At 42.5% G+C, this 24,412-nt stretch overlaps 1 protein-coding gene across 2 annotated transcripts; it reads right to left on the minus strand.

Annotated features, from left to right (window-relative positions):
• Positions 1 to 263: 263 nt before the first annotated feature.
• On the minus strand, positions 264 to 18,966 carry Pdk1 (Phosphoinositide-dependent kinase 1). Of its 2 annotated transcripts, none has more exons than XM_017078642.4 (6): positions 18,497 to 18,966; positions 12,001 to 12,436; positions 11,420 to 11,815; positions 3,264 to 4,379; positions 2,926 to 3,200; positions 264 to 2,597 (listed from the first exon to the last, which is right to left on the minus strand). In XM_017078642.4, exons 1-6 carry the CDS (start codon positions 18,560 to 18,562, stop codon positions 2,274 to 2,276), a joined length of 2,613 nt encoding a protein of 870 aa, XP_016934131.3. In that variant the 5' UTR covers positions 18,563 to 18,966; the 3' UTR covers positions 264 to 2,273. The 2 variants fall into 2 exon arrangements, with proteins under 2 accessions (XP_016934131.3, XP_016934133.3); XM_017078644.4 differs by lacking the exon at positions 18,497 to 18,966 and adding an exon at positions 15,647 to 16,442.
• Between the last annotated feature and the right edge of the window lie 5,446 nt (positions 18,967 to 24,412).

The following is a 24,412-nucleotide window of genomic DNA, read 5'->3' on the forward strand; positions in this document are numbered from 1 at the left end:
TAAAATAATCTAATACACTTAATGACACTTGTTTTTGGTTTTATTATGCATCTAAACGTCTATTGGTTAACTAGGCACTTTATCTATTTAATAGATATTCGGTCAAGTCCTCTCGTTCCTTTCCTTTCTTCTTTTTTTAGATAAAAATTTTGAATAAAAATAGAGTGCGCTGTAAAACAATAAGTAATCTGCTTAGTTAATCGAATGATCCGGCCGTATATTAAAATTGAAAGCTATTTCGAAATGGTATTTAAATAATTTGATTTTGCTTTATTTTACCGATTATAATCAAGTACCTGCCTTCGCGTAAAGTCAATGCCTTTTTTTGGATTTGGAAAAGTTTTAGAGTCGTGTTTCTGTATATTAGCCTTGCCCACTATACTCTCTCCTCTTCTTTTTTAGGTACTGCAGCACAAAAGTAGGGGTATAACCAAGTCTGGTCTTTGTGTTTTTCTGTGGTATTTTACATTAGTAGTCGAAACCTATTGGTAAGTTATTTTCTTGCTCTTTTTCAGGGTTCTGGGGGGCTGCGCTTGGGGTAATGCTCACCAATTAACCAATCAGTTTGATATTGCCAATTCGAATAACCAAAGAAACCGAAATAAAAACAAATTTGGTTGTAATTTTGTTGTTTTTGAAATGTTTTTGTATTTTTCTTTAATATTTCCTTTTAATGATACGTTCTTTTCGCTCGCTTCTTTTTTTACCAATGTACGCATAATATATTTTTTTATTTTTACTTGCTTCTTTTTTTGCCGTTCTTGTTCTGGTATTCATATATAGATAATATATAATTGGTTTAAATATTTATTTTACAGGGTTCTCTCACTATTAGTGGCTCTCCGTTCTATGACATCTTGTAATAAATCGTAATTTTCGTTTAATTTAATTAATTGTATACTTATGTAAGTGTATGTTGTTTGCATCTTGCTTTAAATTTAATTTACTTAAGGTTAGCAAAAATAATTTACTTAGGAGTAACAAACAAATTAAATTAGGTTTAGATTTATATCGACTGCCGCGGCTGCTAGCCGCTGCCACGCCCAAAGGCGATATGTATGTACAAAATGTATTTTTTGCTTTCTTTCAACTTCGGTTCCTTACGCTACTCCTCTGTTCATCACTTATTCTACATTATATAGCTTATAGGTAAATATGGGATGGGATGGGCGTGTTTAGTAGTAGTAGTGGGCGCAACTTAGACGATTACAAAATTTAACTAATACGCGCGAGTTTTATAAACATTTCCCAGTCTGTATTAAATCTATTACACATTACATTGTATAAGACTTGTTTTAAACACTCAATTGGAAACGGGTGGCGACAAATGACTGCGATATCTTGACAAACTTGGGACTGTTCTAGTGGCGGCCCTTAGCCCTTACTAAATAAAAATTAAATCAAATTCGAAATTCGTTCTTTCATTAGGGTTACAATTAGAGTAGCTCAAGTCTTATACATTTCTTCGTAGGGCAAATGGGTAAACGAAAAGCATAATGAAAATGATAAATAATGATACTTAGCATAGAACTTTAGATTAGAATTAACTAGAAAGCTGAGCGGTGGAGCTGGAAAACACCCATGTATTTTCGCGCTCCTTCCCATCTCCTTCCCTCCGTCTTAGGCTCTTTTTGCCGTGCACATATATAGCTAATATAGTTGTTTACATAGTTACATTTTTTTTTTACAAAATTTACATTAACAGATACGTGATCTTTTTGCCACCATAACACAGAAACAGTAATCCCCACTTCTCCAAATTTTCATACACATAATATACATCGACATTTTTCACACATTTTTCTAGTAATTCACAAATTAAATACGGCTTCTCTTTTGCTTCATGAAGTTATATGAAGCTTAGAATGCCACTTTGCCTCCGTCCCCATCGATCTGATCTGATCTTTGTCTCGGTCTGATCCTAGTTCGGTAATTCAGTTAAATTGTGACTAACTACGCGCTAAATACGAATATATTTGTATTCATGTATGTTGTATATAAATATTTAATTTAATTTTTAAATTGAATTTACTTAAAGTGATGTACTTACATTAAATTAGTTTAGATTAGTGTTTATTCTCCGCCTTAGCACAATATAAAACGAAAAACAGAAATTGGGTTCTAATTAGCACTAGAGACACGATCGTTAGTTCCTCTCTATCGCCTACGCCTACTGCTATTCCTACCATATATCCTAATCCCGCCTGCTTCTTTTGCACTAAATTTCAACTAAATTATAATTTAATTTCACATTGCTACAACTAGGGATACGTTCACTTGGACGCCGTCTTTTTGCTCGGCGACGTCCCTGTTCTGCTGCTACCCAGTGTCCGGTTGTCGGACGCCGTCGAAGATTGGGGAGGAGCGTTCACGGGCGAGCTGCGTCGCGCCGTGGGCGAACTGCTCGAGGAGGCGGCGGAGGAATTCGAGATGACAGCTAGGCTATTGCTGCTGCCGCTCGAGCAGGACGCTGCAGAGGCGGAGGCGGACGTGGAGGAGGAGGCATCACCGTAGGTAAGCTTGCGCATATTCTCAATGGCCTCCGACCAGTGGATGGCGTAGCCCTCGGGATCGTCCAGGTAGTAGGTGCGATTGGGCTGCAATGGAGCAAAAGAGAAGGGAAATTAGTTTGGCTCTCAGCTAAAATCAGTCAACCCCATTCTCATTCCCCGGACAAGTTTAAGTTTTTATCTGTGTTGCGTGTGCAGTTTTCAATGCCGCACTTAATTTGTTTTCATCGCCAACACGTGCCGGGGCCATAAACTGGCGCTCAAATTGCTGTTTAGTGGGCGTGCGACTGGCAACGGAGCGCTGTGATGTCATCATCGGTTGTCGGTTCAACAAACTTATTTTCTTTCCTTTTCCGGGTGGACCCCCACCCCCAAATCACCACGTAGGGAAATTAAACCCCTGGCAAACACTCACCGTGTGCACAAAGAAGATCTTGAAGTTCTTGTACTCCGCCCGCAGATCAGCGCTCCATGGAATCTCGCCCTTTTTGATCATCTGCACGGGATCGATGTAGATGAGCCGCGGTCCGGTGGTCAGCAGGAGCATTCGTTTGCGCGCAAACAGGCCCTTGCGCTTGTTCACAAACCCCTTCTTGAGGATCACCTCGCCGTCGGCAAACACGTGCCACTTGTCAGTCTTCTGCTGCTCAAGGCGCTGCAGCTTCTCGGCATCGCTTAGGTCGAAGGAGTCTGGAGAGACAAGGATTGGTTAGTCAAAGGGTATATATGCGACAGGGCCACAGGGAGACTTACTCTTTGCGGTTGATCGCTTGGCGGGCATAGCCACACTGCTGCCAACGCCCAGCTCAGCGCTGAGCAGTCGCGATATTTGCCGCTCGTCGAGTCCCGGTTCCAAGTCCCCGGGCACGATGTAGCTGGACCGGACGTCCTCGTCCTGGCTGACGCCCGGCAGGTAGGGGTAGATGGGAGGCGGGGTCTGTTGACGCAGCGTCTGCCAGTTGATGCCGGCGAAGAACGGATGCGCCCGGATGCTCTCGTAGTAGCCAAACTCGTCCTGGGCTCCCAGACGGTCTCGCGGGTCGACCCTGAGAAGTTTGCGCACAAGGTCCTCGGCGTCCTTGTCAAAGCCCTGCGGGAAGTCAACGGCGCAGTCGAGGATCTCTTTGAAGATGACATAGTCGTTGCTGCCGCGGAATGGCGGCAGCCCGGAGATCATCTGGTAGACAATGCAGCCGAGCGCCCACAAGTCCGCCGCAGGGGTTATGTGACCATTTTGGAGCACCTCCGGCGAGACATACTGGGCGGTCCCCACAAAGCTGCTCTTCCGTCCACGGTTGTACCGCCTCTGGCGGTGGCGGGGCGAGTCCATCTCGTCCTGCTGCTGCTCCTCATCTCCCTCGCCATCGTCCAGTTCCTCCGAATCGCGGTCGCAGTACTCGTCCTCCTCTGTGTCCAGCCGGTCGCTGTCCTCGTCGTCGTCGTCCGAGTGACTGCGCCGCTGCTCCGAGCAGTGCTCGGTGGCCAGCTCCCGCTCGTGGGGAGTCATCACCTTGGCGGACCCAAAGTCAGCGATCAGCGTGTGCATGTCCTCGTCGAGCAGGATGTTCTCCGGCTTGAGGTCGCGGTGCACCACGTTGCGGCGGTGCATGTGCTCGCAGGCTAGCAGCAGCTCGGCGGCATAGTGGCGGGTGCAGGCCACGTCGAAGCTGCCCACGCGGTTAATGTACGGCAGCAGGTCACCCTTGCGGGCGTACGTCATCACGAAGTAGAGGGAGCGCTGGTCCTGGAAGGTGCACGACAGGTTCACGAAGCCGGGCACGTTGGTCATCTGGTGCATCACCTCGCGCTCCCGCTTGATGTAGTCCTGCTTTCGTTCGCGCAGGATCAGTCGCTTTTCGCATACTTTGACTGAAAGTAGGAGCAGAAAGAGAGATATCGCGGGTTAGGTCCAGACCATATAAAATAAGAAAATCTTATATATATATACAAATTCAACTCTACTTGAGATTTAAATAGTCAACAAAGGGCAAGTAAAATTTGAACTTATGTAAATAAATGTTCCCAGTTTTCGCGCAGTGGAAAGAACTATCGATAACGATAAGCCCGACTTGGACTGCAAACCACATTTTACTTGCGCTAACCGCTCTTGGCAACAACAAACACCAATGCAAGTATTAAATAATTATAATTAAAAATGCGACATATAAGCACACAAAATGTACGCGTGAGAATAATAAAACAGCAGACAAACAAGCGCACATATAGACATTTGTTGTTGATCTTTTTTTTTAATTTTTGGCACTGCACAGCCGACGAAATTGTCAAGGTCCAGGGGACTTCCTCCCACAATTTAATTTCGTTGGCCCGATTAGACCGATTAGACTTCGCCTTGGACTCTTTTGTGACCTGGCCCAAAAAGAGAGCTTCTAGTGCTATCCCAATTCTCTCACATGGGTAAAGGGAGGGCAGGGAAGATAGCGAATCAAGGAATTCAGAATTCAGCTCAAATTGCTAAATTAACAGCGAGGCAAACGGCAAACGAAAGCGAGCGCGCTTAGAGGAACTTGTTTCTGACTTCCGTCCCTTTCCCGCCCCCCAGAAAATCAAGGCAAAGCCAGCGCGTTAGAGCGAGATGGCGATCGCCAAGTCGAAGAAATTCTAAACTGGTTGTTGAACTGGAATCAGCGAAAGGAGGGTGAGGGAGAGGACAATTCGGGAACTGAGCGAGACAGAACTACACTGATGAGCCATGTGAAGTGGGGTTTTAGACTTGAGCACGGATTCGTTTTGCATCCCATAACGGTGATTACTTTACTGTATAAGTGAGGAGTTATGACCGCTTATCAGTAGTTTCCCTTTTGCTGCTGCCTGTCGTTATTTTGTTTTCCAATCGCAAATCCGCTTTTTGATTGACAATCGCAACGGAAAATCACAAATCTGGTGAAAACAAGGCTAAAAATAATAAATTAGCCTCAACCATATCTGCCCACATTTAATACTATCGCAAATCTATAGGCAAAAATAAAATTCAAGATAATTTTGCATTTTTTATTTGTCTTTGTTGTTGCTGTGCAGGTCCCTCTATCAAGATCAAAACAAATCGCTCTGCCAACAACTATTCGTGGCAAAAGTGGGAAACAGAACCGAGAAAAATCAAATAAAATAAAAAATAAAGTCGAAATCTAGTCTAAAAAACATCGGGGGGCGATAAGTCGTCGGTCGAGTGGCAACAAAATAAACACAAAGAGGAAAAACAAAATACAGCAATTAAAAGATTAACAAAGCACGGCGGCAGCAACAACAAATAATCAAGAAATCAAAAATGAAAAAGCGAAAATGTTTTTTATGCGTTTTAAATTTCCCATGCGATAGAAAAGCGCAAAAAGTGCGTAAAAATAAGGTTGACCTTCAAAAAGTTGTTGCGCAAAAAATGGTGGGTGTGTGGGATCATCGATAAAAGCGATTATCAGTGCGATCCGATTGCGATAAAATCACTATTAACTTTACCCCCCACTTTCTTTTTTTATTCGACTGTTTGCGCATGTTTGGCCTTTTTCTTCGTTTTAATTAAAAAAGTCACATTATTTATTCACTCGGCTCTACTCTGATATTTCGGTTTTTTTCTCGATTTTGGTTAGGTTTAATGGCCCCCTGATAAGCATAGCCTTGAACTTGCTGCCGCTTTTTTATTTTTGTATTCTTGCAGCATGTGCAACAACAACAGCAACAGCAACAAGAGAACCGAAAGTAAACACACATATTAAAACAGCCAGCAACCAGCTGCAAAGCGGTAAAAAAGAAGAAAAAACGGCACAAATTCGCCGTCTAAGCATAAATATTTGTCCAAAGCTCGCTCTCGGGTTTAGTGTTGTCACCTCGGCTTTTTTCCCGCCAAAATATCTGTACTTGCTAGATGTCTCATCCTCCACGCTCCTGTTGTTTTCGCCAATTCGGCACAATACGAAATTTTCCACTGCCTTATTTTCGCCATAACAACGGAATAAAAACAAATTGATAGGAAGCGAAACGCTTATCAAAGGCTAATCAAAGCACAAATAAAGTGCAGAAAAAGAAAACAAAAACAAGAGAGCGGGAAAAGCAGTGAATGCAGCAAGAGTGCAACTTGTTGCTTCAAGGAATGCAATCCAACGGGTTTTAGAATGGCGAAGCGAGACAGAGCTACATAGACAGCCATAAAAACAACAACCAACAAGTCATTTTGACTCAGTCGATAAAGCAGTGTCGCGTCTGAGCGGGACAGACATACATATTCTATAAATAACCCCAAATAAAGAAGCTGCAACCTCATTGTAGTTTTAAGTTGTTCTTGCTGCTGGAGGACAACGACCAAAATGAGCCAAATAGATAAACTGTACTCTGGCATTCCAAGCCGCGAGAGAGAGAGAGAGGCTGAAGATGCTGCAGAGGGAAAATATTCAGGGAGGAGAGGCTTAGACTACACTGGGATAAATTATGTAAGCCTATGGGGGTACGTTTTTTTTATTGATCTCTGTAATCTAGCATTTTCAGATTTATTGTATCCAAAGTAAATAGCACCTTTTTCTCTGCATGTAAGTCGCAAGGCCGTCGGGTGGTAAACAAAAGGAAATAGAACCAAGCCTGTGAGAGAAAGGCGTTTGAACTCAAGTCGGGAGAGAGCTAGAGGTATCTACTGAGATCTCGCCGAGGAAATCCCATTCTCCCAACCCCCCAAGATTAGCCAACAGCGAGAAGACTATTTTTAGTAATCGGTATCTTGAGGGGGAAGTGGAGAAAAGAAACACGGTTATTCCCCTATCGGAGAGTACAGACGACCACCGGGTAAGATCGCTCCAAAATTGGGGAACCAGACGCGACAAAATGCAGCCCCCGCATGCACATAAAATTTTAAATTGCTCAGGCGGTATCTTTGTTGTTCTGTTCCTTTGCCGATCATGTTGACATAAATCTGACAGAAAATGTGTGACGGACGGCGTTCTGTGCCAATTTCTCCCGTATCCACTTCAGTTTCAATTTCATTAATTGGCCCCCATCAGCGAGTTCAATGACGTAACACGCGGACGCATCGCCAGAACTCATTTGAATATACATATAGTTCCAAAAAAAAAGAAGGAAAAAGTGGGGGAACCGAGAAAAATGGGAACAGAAATAGAGACGCCAAATAGGCAGCCTGAAATGTGACCAAGGGGACATTCAATAAAAAATCCACCCAGGTAAACAGAACCAAAACGAGAATGAGAACGAAAACGAGAGGAAAGAGCCTATATGGGATTTCCGAATACAGTGGTCGCTGGCTTCGATGACTTCGGATTCGCAAACTATTCTCAATTGTAACAACAGCTAATTGTTGTTAGCTTACTAATCGATTGCAACTCAAAACACTCACTAATTGAAATAATATAACTCCCTCCGCCAAGTTCTTATTTATTATATTATTTAGCCTTCACTGTAATTCTGCTTTGAAGTTGGCTTTTTATGTCTGTTGTGCCTCTTTTTATTGTTGTTATTGTTGGTTGTTGCTCCTCTATCGCTCCGCTAGCAAAAGTTTATTGCCCTCTTGGAGCTGCCGCATTTTCATTCGGGGAATTCGGGGGACTTGGCGACATATTGACTGCACGCAAAGGATTTTGAATACAACTGTTAAGGAAAGAGACAACTGAGATGCGTGTGTGCGTGTGCAATAAAAATAATATAAAAAACAAGAGTAGAGCACAAAAAACATTGCAAAGGCTCACTCGCACATCTTATTCTTCCTGCTTTCTGCGCGCGACTTTCTGGCGCTACTTAATTTCGGCCATAAAACGTCAGGCGGCCCAACACAGCCCGCCAAATGTCCTTGGCACGTGCAGGAGCCACCCACCCAGTCACCTCCCCCACTCCACCAACAAGTAACCATCTACCCAGGACGACATCTGTTGCAACCGTACAAAAAAAGAGAGAGAACGGAAAGTAAGGTGCAAAAACTACAGAATTATGGATAGCCCCGGGGAAAAGGAAAGGATTCCCGGCTACGACAGGAGTCGTGGGTTGAATGACCCAGTTCCCCGGCCCAATATCATATTACGGAGCCAAGAAAAAAGAACCCCCCCGAGGAGCAGGGCAGAGCGGCTATTTCAGTTGAATACCCTCAGCCAGCTGCGACTGCGCAGCACAGCAGCTGCTGTCCAAAAATAAATGTGTAATTAAAAATAAACACGAAGGAGAAAAGCCCAAGGAGCGGGCACAGCACAAAGGTGAGTTTCTTGGCAAGGAAAATGACAGACAGCAACCCCCAAGAAAGAGTCTGGAATCCAGATAATGGAGAACTGGATCGGAAACTGAAACTGAAACGGAGCGACGGACCCGATAAGAAGGGCCAAACGAGTTCGAGAGTGCGAGTTCAGTGGCCCAACCAAAAAAAGGGGGCGGGGATACCCATCACCCGAGTACTTGTAAAATGTTTAACATCTAATTAGCTTGAATACCCATTAAGCAGATTGTAAAGAACTGGTGTTCTTAAATTCAGCAATTCTTCTTTAACGCGCTAATATTTGTTCCACTTGCACAAAGAGTTCGTTGCACTAACTATAACTTACGCGTGGGTGCAATGAAACATTAAAAACTGTGCATTTGTCTAACGCATTATCTTTCTATCCATCTCCCTTGTTCTTCCCCCTTCTTAAGACAGTGACGTCTGCGCCCAGGATTTTATCTGCACGAGCACGTGTGGTCGAGAAAAATCTTCCACTGCGGGAATCAAGAATCCAGGTAAGCGGAAAATAAAGATACCCCGAAAAATGCCTAGGCATTTGTTGTTGCCAAAGATGATGAAATAGCTGCGCAGGCAATGTGAAAAGCCTAAATAGAAGACCAAAAACCGAATTTCGTGTTGTATTTCGTATTTCGTATGGCGTCAAATAGACGCCGCTGTCGTCATCGAACAGGGGGAAACAGCAACAAACACACGGACAAAGTGGCAAAGTGCGTAGGTAAGAGCGAGACGGGGCGCATGAAAACGAAAACTGCTGCGTTCATCGTGAATGTGCGTGCGTGTTCATGTCTGTTCGTGTGTGTGAGTGCGTGATTGTGTGTGGGAGGTGGTTGGCTGGCGAACAATTGTTGCTGGCTATGAAACCCATTCAATTGGCAAAATAGACAAAAAATCCTGTAAGCCAAACTACAAACGTTGACCTTCAAAATGTAGCGTCTCGCCTCAGTCGCAAATTGTTTGTCAATATTTGCACGTATTCAGTGCACCAGCAACAATAACAACATCGGATTCAATGACAAAAGTGCAAACTAAATTTGTTTATTAATTTAGCGGTGCGAGAGACGCGTAGGTGAAAAACTGTTTACGACTTGCGCAAGTGAGAGTGCGCTTCCTATTTTTAAACAACTTGACTTTGTTATTATTGCCTTTAGCTTTAAATGCAATTAAATCACCCAGAACAACAATAACAACTCGCGTTCAGTGGAGCTTTGGCTTGAAGCAGGGGCGGAGATTCAAGGGGGATGTGTAGAACCTAAACAGCTTATTAATGCACAATTACCAATCAGAGATAACCAAAAAGGCGCAACAAAAATAAGCGGATTCTTCAGTAAGAAAAGTTACCCCTATTATTTAACCGAAATCCCCCTTGATCCGCCCATGCTTGCAAATGCATTCCGATAGCCACGCGCCGTTATTCACCTCCCTCTCCCACCACCATTCCATGCTACTCTGTGCGTGTTTCTGCTTGCGTTTGCATTTATGCAACACGTGCCGTCTTCTTCTTGCGACCGTATTGATTTGCTGCTGCTGTGGCAAAATCATTGCCACCTCCCCCCTCGCGCAGACGACCACTGAAAAGCACTGGAACAACTAAAAATCTTTAAGCAAATTGGCTTAGCACAAATAAACAACAAGGTGGAAAATAAGTCGGCATAAATACACACTAGTGTCGTGTAAATATATGTATATATACGTATATATAGCCATTAAAAACAGTGAGACTAGAAATCTAGTGAACAACAGCTAACAGCTGCTTTTCAGCTTGTTTTTAGACTGGTTTATTTGCCGTTAATTGAAATTGCAATATCAAATGGGGATCGGCAAAAACAGCTGATCTCGCGCGAGAGCGAGTCGCCAGATTGTCGCCAACAACTAACGTCAGCTTTTGGCTTCAATCGATAAACATGCTAAACAAAAGCGAAATAAAGCAGAAGAAACAAACTATTGGCGATATTTTTCTTATCAGTCTGCGATAACAACGTTCAACTGAGCTCGCCCATTATTCGCTGTCATTTTCGTACATGTTTGGCAGGATGGCTGATGAAATTACCAATAACAAAAGGGTCACGTGAGCGTCCCCCAAAATGATTTGCCGTTTTCGTTTCGGCAAATGAAATTATTGTTGACGCACTTGTCGCCTGTCAGTGGGCACTATGCGCTGATAAGCTGGACTTCAGCTGTCCAGCGCACCCCACAAGAATGTCTCAAGCTATTTTAGCCGGTATACTGTGCGTGTGCCGACAAGGAAAGGCAGTGCTTACAACTATTTATATAAAAAGGGACAGATACCTTAAAACGATACCAAAATACGAACGAAAAGGTATTAGCTGACACTTGACAATTCCAATCTCCCACTATTCGGACGCACACCCACGGGAATACCCAAAGCGGTTTCTAAGCATTTCTTCATAGAAGACCCCCGCCTGTGTGTTGACTTCGCACTTTATCGCGTATATAGACGGCTATAGGAGATTGTTGGCAAGTCAAGCAGGTGACAGGCAGAGCAACAACAATAGCGCGGCGTCTACATGGCGACCGCATTCTCGCGCTGGCGCCAAGCAGAGGCCATACAAATGCCGTACAAATGCTGTGGGCGGTCGTCGGTCGAGTGCCACACTGAGCGAAAGTGAACGCCGACTAACTGACTATTGACTACAGTACGGTACCAGTAGTAACTACTGAAAAGCACAGTACTTACTTGCATACTCGCGTCGCGTTGCAACGTCTACGGCGAGATAAACGATGCTAAAGCTGCCCTCGCCGATGTAACGACCGAAAATGAAATCGTTTGGCGACCTTCTGAGCGCAGGATTCTGTTGTTGCTGCTGTTGTTGCTGCTGCTGATGCTGTTGCTGCTGCTGCTGCTGCTGCTGTTGCTGCTGCTGCTGCTGCTGCTGCTGCTGCTGCTGCTTTAGGTGCCGCTGCTGTTTTAAATGGAGATGTGTTGCCGCCTGCTGTTCCTGCATTATGCCCAGTAGCTCCTGCTTTCTTATTTCGCACATCTCATTCTGTAGACAGCACAACTTGATGCACTGCGGCGTGGCCACCGACGAACTGTTGCTGGCAACCGCTGCCGCCAATGGTGAAGTGTGGCCTGCGAGAGGAAATTGCGTTAGCATCAGAGCAGAAACATGTTGCCAATGGGCAATAGGGTTGCAATCTAAACCAAAGCTAATCATAAATATTTGCTTTGATAATGTTTATTACTTAAAATTCCATTATCCTAAGCAATCAAAAAAGGCTGAGTAACGCGAATTCTACAGGAATTTGGCCACTCACCATTTGTCAGATACTTGCTGCTGCCGTAGCGACTGTTGTTGTTGTTCTCAGTGGCTGATACCGCCGACACCGCTCCGCAGCCACATTTGTGTTGCTGTTGGTGGTGCAGCCGCGTTGCCGCCGCCGCTGTTGTCGCCATGGCTCCAACGACCACGGCCAGGTCCTTCATGTTGATATCCCTGAAGTTGGGCTCGCCCAAGGACACTGCTGCTGAGGCTTTCTCCTTGGCCATAGCCGGCATTGTTGCCGCTGACGCCGATGTTGCTGTGGTGGCAGCAATGTTGAACTGCTCGATGCCGTTGTGGCTGCTGCAGTTATCGCTGCAATCTGTTGTGTTGCCGCTGCTCGAGGCGGCTGCTACCGAGACTACGGCGGCCGCTGCGATTACGCTGGCGCCGCTGCTTGGCGATTGAAGCTGCTGCTGAGTACCGTTAGTCTGCAAGAGATATAGAAGGTGATATCTACGATTAGACTCGGGAATATGGTGTCATTGAGTGGTAATTCTGGCACACTGCAGGTTTAGAATAATTTATGTGTTCCATAATCGATTTCAGAATTTAAAATGTTGTTCATCTATTATAGCTGATCATGATCAGGATCTTCTAAAGTTTAAGTTAAGGTGGTCTATATTTCCTAGGAATATACCTTGAGCTCATAACTCAACCTCATAACTTCCTTTTCCGTTGACTATCAGAGGCTTCTATTGAAAGTGGAATTGAGCACGCAATAAATTAAGTTTCTGCTGCGCAGCCGCAAAGCCTCCGAAGAATCGTAAGAATTGTAAGAAGCAGAAGACGGGGCTCTAAAGCGGAACTCAAGAACAGGTCCAGAAGAGGCAAAAACAACCACTGTCTGCCCAATGGTCCGCCATTGACGTCAAGTTCATTGCCGTGTTGTTTTTGCTCTTTGCTAGCTCCACGCTTTACTTTGTGTGTGATTTCGATTTTGGCGGGTTCAAGGACTTGGAGCATAAAAATATAATAAAGTTCATTGCCACCTGTTTACATTTCTATTAGAAGTTTATGCTGTTGGACTTTGGCTTTGTTTTCGTTCGTGTTTCGCTCTTCGTTCACTCGCTCGCTCACTCGTTTGTGTTTCTTTGTTGACCAGTTTTTCATTAAGCGAAACGAATTTCTGTGGCGTGATTTCTCAAGGAATTATTAAGCCCATGGGGGGGAAGCCCTCGGCTACTATAGGTATACATCAATATAAATATCAGCTGCTCAAAGTGTGAAGTGCCTAGCACATAAATAAATCAGGTGTGCAAAACTATATACTGTATCAAACGACAAAGGCCCAGTTCAGATAAGAAACCAAATATGCTTCAGCCCAGATTATTAATTATGCAACAGACACACCATAAAACCAAGCAAACAAAACTTTGAATTTAAATAAAAATCAAAAAGCCATAAAAACAAGGTGAGCAAATGCGTCAATGGAAGTTTCAGCTGGTGGCTAATTTTAGAGCTACAAAGAGCCAGATATTGAGATACGAATGGAACTAGGCTTGGGTATTGGGGATTCGAGACCTAACCTGGGAACCAAGGCAAACTAAAAAAAACAAAAGAGAAGAGAAGAGAAAAGAAGCTTAGATTCGATCCATTTCAATAACGATCGGATCGTCGGGGAAGGCCCTTCTTAAGGGGCCGTCCTCAAAACAGGTGTATTATCTACGGCCCAACAACAAACTCAATGAAAATAGTTGTTGCTCGGGGTCCGATGTGCGTCACTCAGATTGGAATGCGGTTGGTTTACTTTTCAGACCCGCAGCACTCGCACTGGCAACCCAAATGGAAATCAGAGAGATACCGTCTCTCTTTCTCTCTATGTTAAGACATGACCTCAACAATCCCCCGTGATACACCCACGAGTCAATCTAAACAAAATAAACATAAAATTCCTCAATATTTGAACTCTGCCGCTCTAACGCACAAAAAACATTTTGAAAAAGTTGCCAACCTACTTTTTTCGAGATCGTTTGGCGACTGTGAGGCTAATTAAGCCGACGATCTGCGTCAGAGGCTGAAACTGGTCGGCCAATTGGTGAATGGCAAAAAAATTCAGAGGCCAAAACAAAACAGGAAATACCCAAAATTCCGAATTGTATTGTTGTCCATTACATGGCTTAAACCAGATTTCAACGTCACCCTACACGAAAAAAAAAACCCATTTGCATCGAGACGACCATTATAATGGCCATATCAATATCAAGAAGGTCCATAAAGATGTTGTGGAAAAATTTGAAAGAATCGAGAAAGTTTCCCCAGAGTGGGCGTGTGGTGGGGCCAGAAAAGCCGAGAGCCGAAAGCCCGAAAACCAGATGACACAGGTCCGAGTCCCGAGTCCGATCCTATATATGCATCATGTGGGGGATATATGTAACCGATCTATAAACATAGAGCAAAACCGACCGACGTCTCGTTGTCGGCGTCGTCTGCGGCGTCTAGACAAAAATGACATTTAAATTAATCTATTTTATTGCCAGGCCAACGCCGTTGGACGTTCTGCTGCCACCTCAGGCCGCACCGTACCGATCCCCTTTTGGGCGCCCCTGCCTCTGCCCCCTTCTGTCGCGACTGTGTTCAATTTATATTTATAAATAAGATTTTCGTCTACAGAATGCAGCCAATTGAAAGCAAAAATGCACCACAAGAGGGGACGTTTGATTAGAAATAGCCAAGAAAATGGGGGGGATATGTGTGTCTATCTCAAGGTATGCGGCCAAAGTTTATTGCGAAAGGAAAACCAAAACCGTACACGCTAAATATACACAAAATGTTTTTAATTTTGGCACAACATTAAAATTGAAAATTGCCAGCCGAGGCCACACACACGCAGTTAGGCCATAAAAACAAAAAGGTAAGACTATCATTAGCGCCTTTGCGTGTTTTTTTTTGCTTGTTGAATGGCAAACGAGCCCCTCAAAACCGATTCAGAATTAATGAATATGCGTGGTTGCTAGCCCAAGAAATCTTTATAAACTTCTTTTTAAGCCCTTGAACTGTTAAACAAAGTGTTATATCATCTGGATTATTACCAAGTTCCCTATGCTGCCAGATAGAGTAGTGCAAATATTGGATACCAGGTGGGCGGGGCATTAACGCCTCGCTGGCATCAGCAGACACACAATTTTATACACAAACAGCAATAAAAAATTCGCGGAAATTTTTTATTATATTTTTTTTTGTCCGTCTTTCTTGGCTTTGTATTTTTAGCCAACGCCTTTTGTTGCTGTTTTTATTGGACAGATGAGCGCAAATCAGACGAATTCGGTTTTGGGAGACCCCGAGATCTTGTTTTGCATATTTCAGGGGGGTAGGATTTTACAAGGTTAAATACCTGAATAAGGTCCATCTTAAAAATTCTGGGCTTACAATGAGAGAATAAACGAGAAATTTTGAACTTGTGATTTTGCTCGAATGCCTGCGAAGAATTTAATGTAAAAGGCTAAGCTTGCTTTTCCTAGATTTTGTTTCCTTTGGCAACATTTTATGCAAAACTAACGCTCAGTGTAAAAATCACATTACCAAATAGTAAAAATGCGCTTATGAATGAAAATGCACGCGGAGAGAGTGGGAGAGAGCAAAACAAGAATGCAAATGCAACGGCTCTCGCGCAGCCATACACGTACACAACACAGACTTACGTTTAAGCGATGGGGCATCGACGATTACAAAACTTGGCGCTCTTTCCCTCTCTTTCTACTCCACTCTCCTGGTTGCGTACTAGGCGGGCGAAGAGCAGGATGGCAGACGGGCGCTCTCTGTTTGTGTATGTTGTAATTGCGATTTGGGGTACAAATTCCAATGGGCACACGCAGGAAGAAGAAGACCCAGCGCGTACACACACACTCAAATAAAGCGCGCGTATTTTTTCGGCTCTGCGCGTGCCTTTGTATATGTGTATGTGTGTGGTTTTTAATTTTATTTATTTGCTCGCTTTGATTTTTCACACTCTCGTTTTTCCGCTTCTTTTTTTCTTGGCTTTGCACAAATTAATAATCTCACGTAGTGTGTTTGTTGAAACAAAACGCAAAAATTCGCCACGAATTCGCCAGAAACGACAACAACAATAACAATAATCAAGACGATAATATTCCGACGCAGTAGGAAAATTTTATAAGAAACGAGACGCTGTATGTGTGTGTATTTTTTTTAGGAACTTGTTCACTTTTTATACGATTTACTATTTTAATTTGACTAATGAAAACAATCGGTTATATACTTGAACACAACACGGAGGAGGACACTTATTTTGATTCCGATTCCGAATCCGATTTTATGTAATTTGTTTGGCCTTTTGTGGAGTATTATTTAATCGCACCACCACACAACACACACGAACTTGGGGCGTCGTGTGTATATGTATATCAATGCCAGCGCGGTGTGGGTGTGTGTGTGCGAGAGAGGAGCGCCGCGTGCACGAAGCGTCCGGTTTGAAATCCAATAAGAAACTGGGGGCTGTATTGGGGCGAGACTTCGACTTCCATGCTGCTGAGCCAGCCGAAGAGAGCCGAGCCGAGCGAACCGAGCGCCACCCGAGAGAGCGTTTGGATTTGGATTGGAGCTCCTCTCTCGCTCGCTCTCTAGCCCCGTTAAATGAGGCCAAAGCAGCGCAGTCGCGTCGCCGCTGGCGCAGCAATTTTTTACAAGGCGAACAAGTTGCGCGCCACTTTTGAGAGCGTAATTGTTGCACTGTAATTGTTTGCCAGCGACTTTTTATAAATAAACAAGGCGAAAACGAGTTTCAATCCACCAAATCCACAAGAGCAAAGAGAGGGCCCGCTCTTTTTGTAAGAGAGAGGGTGGAGAGAGCGCGACCGCATTCCTAACTGTAAACAAGCAAGAAGCAGAGACAGAAACAGGGAGAGAAAGAGACGGGGCGACTGGGCAAGAATGCGGCGCTGCTGGAAAAACTCGTTTTTCCCGCTGGAAAATGTGAACAAAAAAGAATTTGAGGAATTTTCGCGCGAAAGAGAGGGAGCGAGATGGTGTAAAAATAAACAAAGCCAGGGGAGGGGAAAAGGAATACACACACACGGAAAACAAGGAAGTGGAAAGAATGGCAGAAAAACAGAGCGGACAAAACAAAATGCGTGAACGGCGAGGGAGAGGGCGGCGGCGAGACGATGTAAAGAGAGCGACGGCAACTTCAAATGTAAATAAATATTATAAAATATGTATGTGAGCGAATGAGCGTGTGCAACAACAGTAACAATAATAACAACAAATCGAGCAACAGACATGCAAGTGAAAGGCATCTGGGTTTTTTTCTTCCCTCCACTTCTCGAGTTATTTGCAAAAAGGAAACGGCAAAACGGAGGAAAAAAGTGGTCAAGACGGGCGGGAAGAAGAGTGGGAAGGGGAGGGGATAACAACTTCACATTTGGCTGATTGCGGAGAAAATTAAATAAATAAATGATTTATTGGCCCGCTACTAATAAAAAGAAATCAAAAGTGCACAAAACAATAAAGAGTTGTCTACAAAACCAGCAAATCAAAAACATCATCGTTTCGTTGTATTTTTGTTTTGTTTGCTTAAACGGCAATGAACTGCAGTTGTTAAATAAATTTAGTAAACTCTCGTCTGGCTGAAAATGTTATTAATACTTTTTCGGGATTATGGTTTGTTGAGGTGCCTGCAAATTAATTATACAGTGGATGTGCCTATTTATATTGACACATATAAGCATCCAGAAGCGTATTCATAATCAACACCATCTGGATGGGTTTTAAAGCGGTTGTTCTCTACAGGCAGCCATTGTTTAACATATTATTTTATTGCCCACTTAGTGAGGACTTTATGGGTTTGATCTTTGATTTTGTGACCAAAATGTGTTCTCAATGGAAAGATTTTAAATTCAATATAATTAAATGGCAACCTCCTAAATATGTAAATTTATTAAAGCATAAAAACGTACGCTTTTAATGTTAACTTTTTTAAAACCGTTAAAAATGTTTAGTTGTAAGGCTTTGAAAAGTCCATTATCAAAAAGTCTTTATATTTTTCTAGTAAATAAAGCTGAAACATCCTTACAGAAAATGTTTCTTAATAATGAAACATTTTTTTCATCATTTTTTTAACAGCCAAATATTTGCATATACTAGGCTTTTAAGTCTTTTCGTGCACTTTGTAAGGGTTTTCTACCTAATCTAAAATTTCGAATCAACCAAATTAAACTATTTATAAAATTCTTCGAAAAAATATAAATTTTAAGATTTGAAATACTTTTAGGCAAGCAAGAACTTTAATAACTCGGAATCTATAATATTTTTCTTTTTCAATAAATAAACAATAGACTGTTCTTTAAACAAAATAGCAATAATTAGGTTTTTAAACCTTTAAAGCAAGAATATATATTTTTATAAACATCACATTGAATGTTTTAAATTTCTTATTTTTCGTTTTGACTTTGACTTTTAAATCCAAGTTTGGAGTTACAAATTGCAGCAGTTCGTTTTCCGTTCTTAATTACTCTGCGGAATGGAATATTTACCTTGATGGACTTCAGTTTGCGCGCAACGTAGTTGTTGATTTTGTTGGACCAGCTTTTACATTTCATGGTATTTTCGCGGACTCCTCCGTTTTCGGGGAGGAAGAAGAGGCAGAGGACAGAAGACAACGGTAAACGGATTGCTTTTGTCAGTCGCTCCCCTCACTCATAATTTCAGTTGCTTTTCTTTTCACTGGTTTTTCCACTAATTATTTTATTTGCCGTGCTGTCTTGTTTATGCTGTTGTTTCTTCACTTGTGGTTTGACCGCTCGGCGACAATTGTAAAATTGTTAATTGTGAGCACACGTACACACGACGGCACTCGAATTTGATTTGGATTTTACTCGCTTTTCCTTTTGGCGCGCTCAAAGGAAAACTCGGCCGCTGCTGTTGTTCCTTCAGCTCAACTCTGCCCGAACTCGGTGTTTTAAGCGCGATCGACCGAACACGTCAAATTTCCAATTCGAAATGAATGCACAAGTCGGGGCAAGTCGAGGCAAGTCGGTTGAAATGTGAAAAGGCGAACGCCACGGAGCGGAATGTCGGAATGGGCCGCCGTCGCCGAAGAGAGCTACGCAAGAGAAAGAGAGGCGAAAGAGAGCAGAAGGGGAAACGCATACATAAATAAATCGTTTCAGGAACGGAATAATGGAAAACGGAAAAGTTGTTATTTTTGTATAATGTAAATTATTAACAAAATTATAATTAAAATGATAGATCAAACTGGTGAATTCGTAATTTTTCATTATTTAATTCACTAAATTTGTAACTAGCTTATACTGGGAAAATCAACTGTAAATTTAAATGTTTCTAGAACTTGCAGGTCCCTCGAAAAAACAGTTATATGTTTCGTATTAATTTCGGAGAATTTACAATTTGCAAGTCACGGTTCCGTTATTGCCGCGAATTGGCAAGCGATTTGCGTTTCTCTTTACATTTCGAATGCGCCGCCCATCAATTATTTATTTATTTATGAGCAAGTGACGCACTTGTTTTCCATCGTTAAGTCGTTGTTGTTGCAACGGATGCCGTTTTGTTTTTCTTTTATCATTTTTGGGGGCCTTTTGGTTTTATCGAGATCTTTCTAAGAACAAAAACAAATGTGACTCAGTGACACGCCCCCCGAATTGGTGGGCGCAACCTAACGGTTTGAGGACGCATCTTTGCTTTCTTTCTCTTCTCTCTTCAAATGGCACTCCAATTTTAATTATTTATGTGCATGCATTTGCTGGAATTCAAACTATTTGGAACTGCTTTCCCTCCTCTCCCCGCTCTCTTTCGACCACAAGCCGTTGGATCGTTCGTTGATCCGCGCTCTTAAGTTCCACCCCAATGAGTTCCACAGTCGCATTCCACAATTCATTGAGATCGCCCGTTCCACATCTTCCCATCGTTCCGCCGACGTTCGCGCGCCTTTTTAGTTGTGTGTGCGTGCGTCCGCTCTCGTTCTCATTTTTACGTTTTACTACGAAAGCCATGACGGGTGCTAGAGCGAGATGCAGCGAAAACAAAACAAAATTGAGGGGAAGCGTAAATGCAGTTTTTTTCTCTGCCGACGCTGACGTCGACGCCGACGCCGACGCTCTTTCGTCATCGAGTTTTTCCCCTGACGTATTTTTTGTTATTGTCTTTAGATGCAGTTTGGGGTTTTTGAAAATGCAATATCACATTTTCCCATTTATTGCTTTTTTATTTAACAATATATTATAAATTTCTACAAATTTTGGTTGACATTTTCAGAGGGAGGTTTTTATGCGTTGATTGTTTATCGAGATTATCTTTTTTGAGTGATGCATTTTTAGTGGTTTTCTTTAGGATAGGTTTAGCTAAAGGCATTTCGGAGTTTTTCTTGAAAATATACAAGGAGTTCTTTTGGAAAAAATTCGAATGGGTAGGTTTTGTGCAAAGTGCTGTTCTCAAATGTTTATGATTTTTAAATTCATTTTTTTCAAGACATTTTCTTATAGTTGATGTTTTTGAAAATTTATTTAAAATAAAATATCAAATTATTAAATTATTTTTTTTCTTGATCCCAATAAAGTAAACGCGTTTCTTGTAGTCACTTTTTATACTGGGTTTTCGCATAACTGATAAGATAGGCAGCTACTTAAGCCGTGGCAACCTCAAATGGATGGCTTGGAATAAATTTGAGACTTTGAGGGATGGACTTTGAATGCTTATTTTTTCCAAATCTTTGATGTACGGAAAATCCAGTTTATTTTTAACCACGTGATTTATGGACATTAGGAGCTTGTCTGACATAAGCAGCTCAACAGATTAGTCAATTATATATTTCCTGTGTCTGCGGCTTTACTCAGTTTTCTATTTTAACTGGTTCGCTGTGGGGTTACTACTGTGCCTGCAAATTCTAAGAAATTTTTGCAAACTGATCCTAAATCAATAATGAAATTAAATTTAATTTGTCACAGCTTTTGCAGAGTTTGGCCGCTCATTTTAATATCGTTTTGTTTTTGTCCCTGCTTTTAGCATTTTCTGGCTAATTCATTTGTTAATGAGCAAACACGCCGCTCTTGTTTTTGCTTTGCGGTTTTGACTTTTGGCTAAAAAGTATTTCGAAATTAGCATTTTTAATGGGCAGCAGCCAGCGAGGTTCGGCGAGACACAATGTCGCCTCAAAATCGAATGGAGGGGCATCCGAAAAAATATCTTTAAGTCCCCATACCCATTTGCATACGCATTATTTTGGTTGCTGCCAAATACTTAGCATAAAAAATTAATTTCTCAAAACTCCAACTGAAATCGAACAACAAAGTTCGGTTGGTGTTTGATTTCTGTTTTGGGTTTCCGTTTCGGTTTCAGTGTTAGTTTTGAGGCATTCCGGAGTCGATCTCTGAAACCGAATCATTAGCGGAGAAATACGGCCCCCTTAACGATTTCCCCCTTGAAAGCCGGAGGATCGATCTTGGGGCTTAGTTTGGTTTTGGTCTTCAGTTTTCAGCTTTCAGTATGGTTCACCTGTTTCGGGCTGGTCTCGTTTAATTGCCGGGCTTCCCCTTGCTTGGAAACCCTAAGCCCCCCGCCATCCGAACCGGTTCGGAAACCCCCGGAGCACTCATTTAGTTGTCACTAAGTTTACCCATTAATAAAACCCGCTGACTCGTCGGTATCCCAGAGTTACACATCAATGGACCCGACGATCCGTCCTCAATTTGTTTAATTTATTAGCAAATAGTGGTGGGGGGCTACGGTTTCGTGATAGCCGGTTAGGGCAGAGAAATATTTCGCTTTAATCAACATAATTGGTTAAGGAAAATATTTCGGTCAAGTTATGGGACAAATTTTTTGAAACGCTGGCCGACTGGGCCAAGTGCAGCTTGGAAGTTTGTGCTTCAGTTTTTCAGTATTGCTTCCAGCTTGAATTTCCTCGTTAAGTTCCATTTTTAGTTGTGCTGCAAGGCATCATTTGACCTTTGAATATTTATAGTTCCTTCAGGGCTTTTCAATGGAATATAAAGGGAGGGGATCCTGACTGGACGGAGAATATAAATAGGCAGAATAACTTTAATTTTTCAGTGAAATTAAAGTGATAAACTACTAAAAACAAACAAAAAATAACTGTTTTACGATAATTCTTAAACTATCAACAGTTTATTATGAATGGACCAAAAATGTGTCAGATTTGTTACATACTATATAATTGACTCATGGTAAGCCGCTTGATATTTTTTTTGTCAGCCATAAGTTTTTTCATATGAAATTCTAAAGTTTTTAAACCTTTAGTTTTAAATATTTATGAATGGGGAATGACGAATCGATATTTTAAAATGACGCATGGGACTAAGTTGCTTGGCTATGGCTTTTGCCAAGTCTAAAACAATATTATTTTTTCCGTTCTTCTTAGGACCATTCACGTTCCCACAAACATTTTCCCATGATGTGATAAATTAACAAAGTTCTGTTCGTTTCCCCCTTGAATTTTGATCAAACTCGATTATAAATTAATGCACATGTCGAACAGAAACAATTGAATTAAAAGCCATAATTTAATTAACACCCGCCTAGTCTGGTCCCTCACACGACAAACAAATAAGCGCACTCGAAAAAAGAAATAGAAGAGCCGGAAAACAAATCAACGAGAGAGTTTCACACAACTCTCCCTCTTCGCTGCCCCCTTTTCGCGCGGTGTACATTGCGCATACGCCGCGTGTGGCGCCAGGCGGCGTGAAAATGAAATTGGCGCCAAACGAATTTGCAATGGTCAATTAAAAAAAGAAGCAGGCGCATGGCGAAAGCCAACTTTCCTCAAACGGTGTGTTAATAAATTCTAAACGCTCGTTTTTATATTCTTCTGCCTTTGCGGGGCAGGGTTCAAACAGGTGACTGCAGCTAAAACGATAAATAATTTCTGGGTGGCGCCTCCGTGGCGATTCACCACTTTTTCACTCGGCTCACAATCCATTCCCACGTTCCCATTTCACGTGCAACACGACAAGTGCGCCGTACATTGGTTCCGGTACCCTTTTTTCGACCGGGCCTATACGGCTATTCTATGGGGCTTGTCAGGGGTGTCAGGTGAAGCGGGGTAGATTTCCATTAAATTTCGTCACTGATTTAAGCGGAATAATGCCATTTGCTATGTATTAGTTTGGTATTACTAGCTCTTTCTAGGGCTTGAAGCCTAATAATTTATGAGGGTAGCTCATACCATGGAGAGAGATATGGAAATAAATCTCGAAAATCGAAAGTAATCGAAATATTTCAGTTGAAAGACAGAAAGAGTTTAAATAGCAAACCGTTAAGCTTATATGACTATTGCGTATTTTTGTATAAGATAACCTAAAGATTCTTAAATAAATAAATTAATTACTAACCCCACCTTTTTCTCTGTTTTCTGTAGGGTAATCCCCTTGTAGGGCATTCCCAGTTCGTACTTCCCCCTTCAGTCTTCTCCTTAGTTGTACTTCCTAAATTTGTGTGTGTGTTTTTTGTTCCGCCGGCCAAAGCGCAATTGATGATTGCATGAATATGTTTTCCAATTGCGTCGTAGCGAAAATGCTGCTCGTCTCTGCCGCAGGAGAAGGGGTTGCAGGGCGTACTTAAGGGGGTCGACACTTTGTCGGACTTTTGTATGGGTCTTCTTCTAGGTCTTTCTTTCTATGCTTCTGTCCCGTGCTTTTGTTTTCAGTCAGGGATGCGACGTTCTTATAAATTTGCTCTGGCTTACAGATCATTAGTAGAGGTACTTGTATATTAGTAGTTAAATGAATTTCACTTTGGTGTACCAGGAATATTTACTTAATGTTGCAAAAATAAAAAATCATTTAATTTGGGGACAGTTCTTAGCTGAAACCTTCTTATATCTAGTAAAAAACTAACTGATTTCAGTTCGGTATTGATTCTTGAAATTCGACAGACAGCTTTATCTACATAAAAGGTTATCGCTGGAACCCAACTCTAAGTAGCTGCTTAAAAAAATATAACCATAAACCTTTTGCCATCCCTGATTTTTTAGCTGCAAGCCTGGCAGGCTGCGATGCCATCGTTCAAGTTCAGCACCAGCAAAAGCAAAAGCAGAAGCGCAAAAAAGCCAATGCAGACAACATGTGACCTTTCCGGGTGGGCGATGGTGGGCGGTGTGCCATGTGCTTGTGCCGTATGGAATATTCTCGGCCTCACCTCTGACCTTTCCGCCCCAAATGCTAGCCACTCACTCACCTTTCGCATAGCCAGTGGCGCCTGTAGCGAGTGCCAACCGTAGCAACCAGGTGACGACAGAAAGCGCTCGAAAATTGAAATTTACAGAACTTTGCTTTCGCACTCGCGCATTTAAATTCGGTTTTGGATTTGGTTTCGGTTTCGCATTAAAGCTCCTTGTGGCTGTTTCATGTTCAAGTACAGCGGCCGCTGACCGACGACTGAGTTGCACTTGCCCTGCAGGCACCACTTAAATAATGCAG

This window comes from Drosophila suzukii, chromosome 3, assembly GCF_043229965.1.
Source record: "Drosophila suzukii chromosome 3, CBGP_Dsuzu_IsoJpt1.0, whole genome shotgun sequence".
Classification (NCBI taxonomy): domain Eukaryota; kingdom Metazoa; phylum Arthropoda; class Insecta; order Diptera; family Drosophilidae; genus Drosophila; species Drosophila suzukii.

What these genes read in the sequence shown, in the direction of transcription:
- Pdk1 (XM_017078642.4), bottom strand. Translation starts at nt 18,562, where the DNA reads ATGAAATGTAAAAGCTGGTCCAACAAAATCAACAACTACGTTGCGCGC. An exon ending in GCAAACTGAAGTCCATCAAG is followed by an intron (nt 12,437 to 18,496) that starts GTAAATATTCCA and finishes TATCTCTTGCAG; the next exon opens with ACTAACGGTACTCAGCAGCA. An exon ending in CAAGCGATCAACCGCAAAGA is followed by an intron (nt 3,201 to 3,263) that starts GTAAGTCTCCCT and finishes TTGTCTCTCCAG; the next exon opens with ACTCCTTCGACCTAAGCGAT.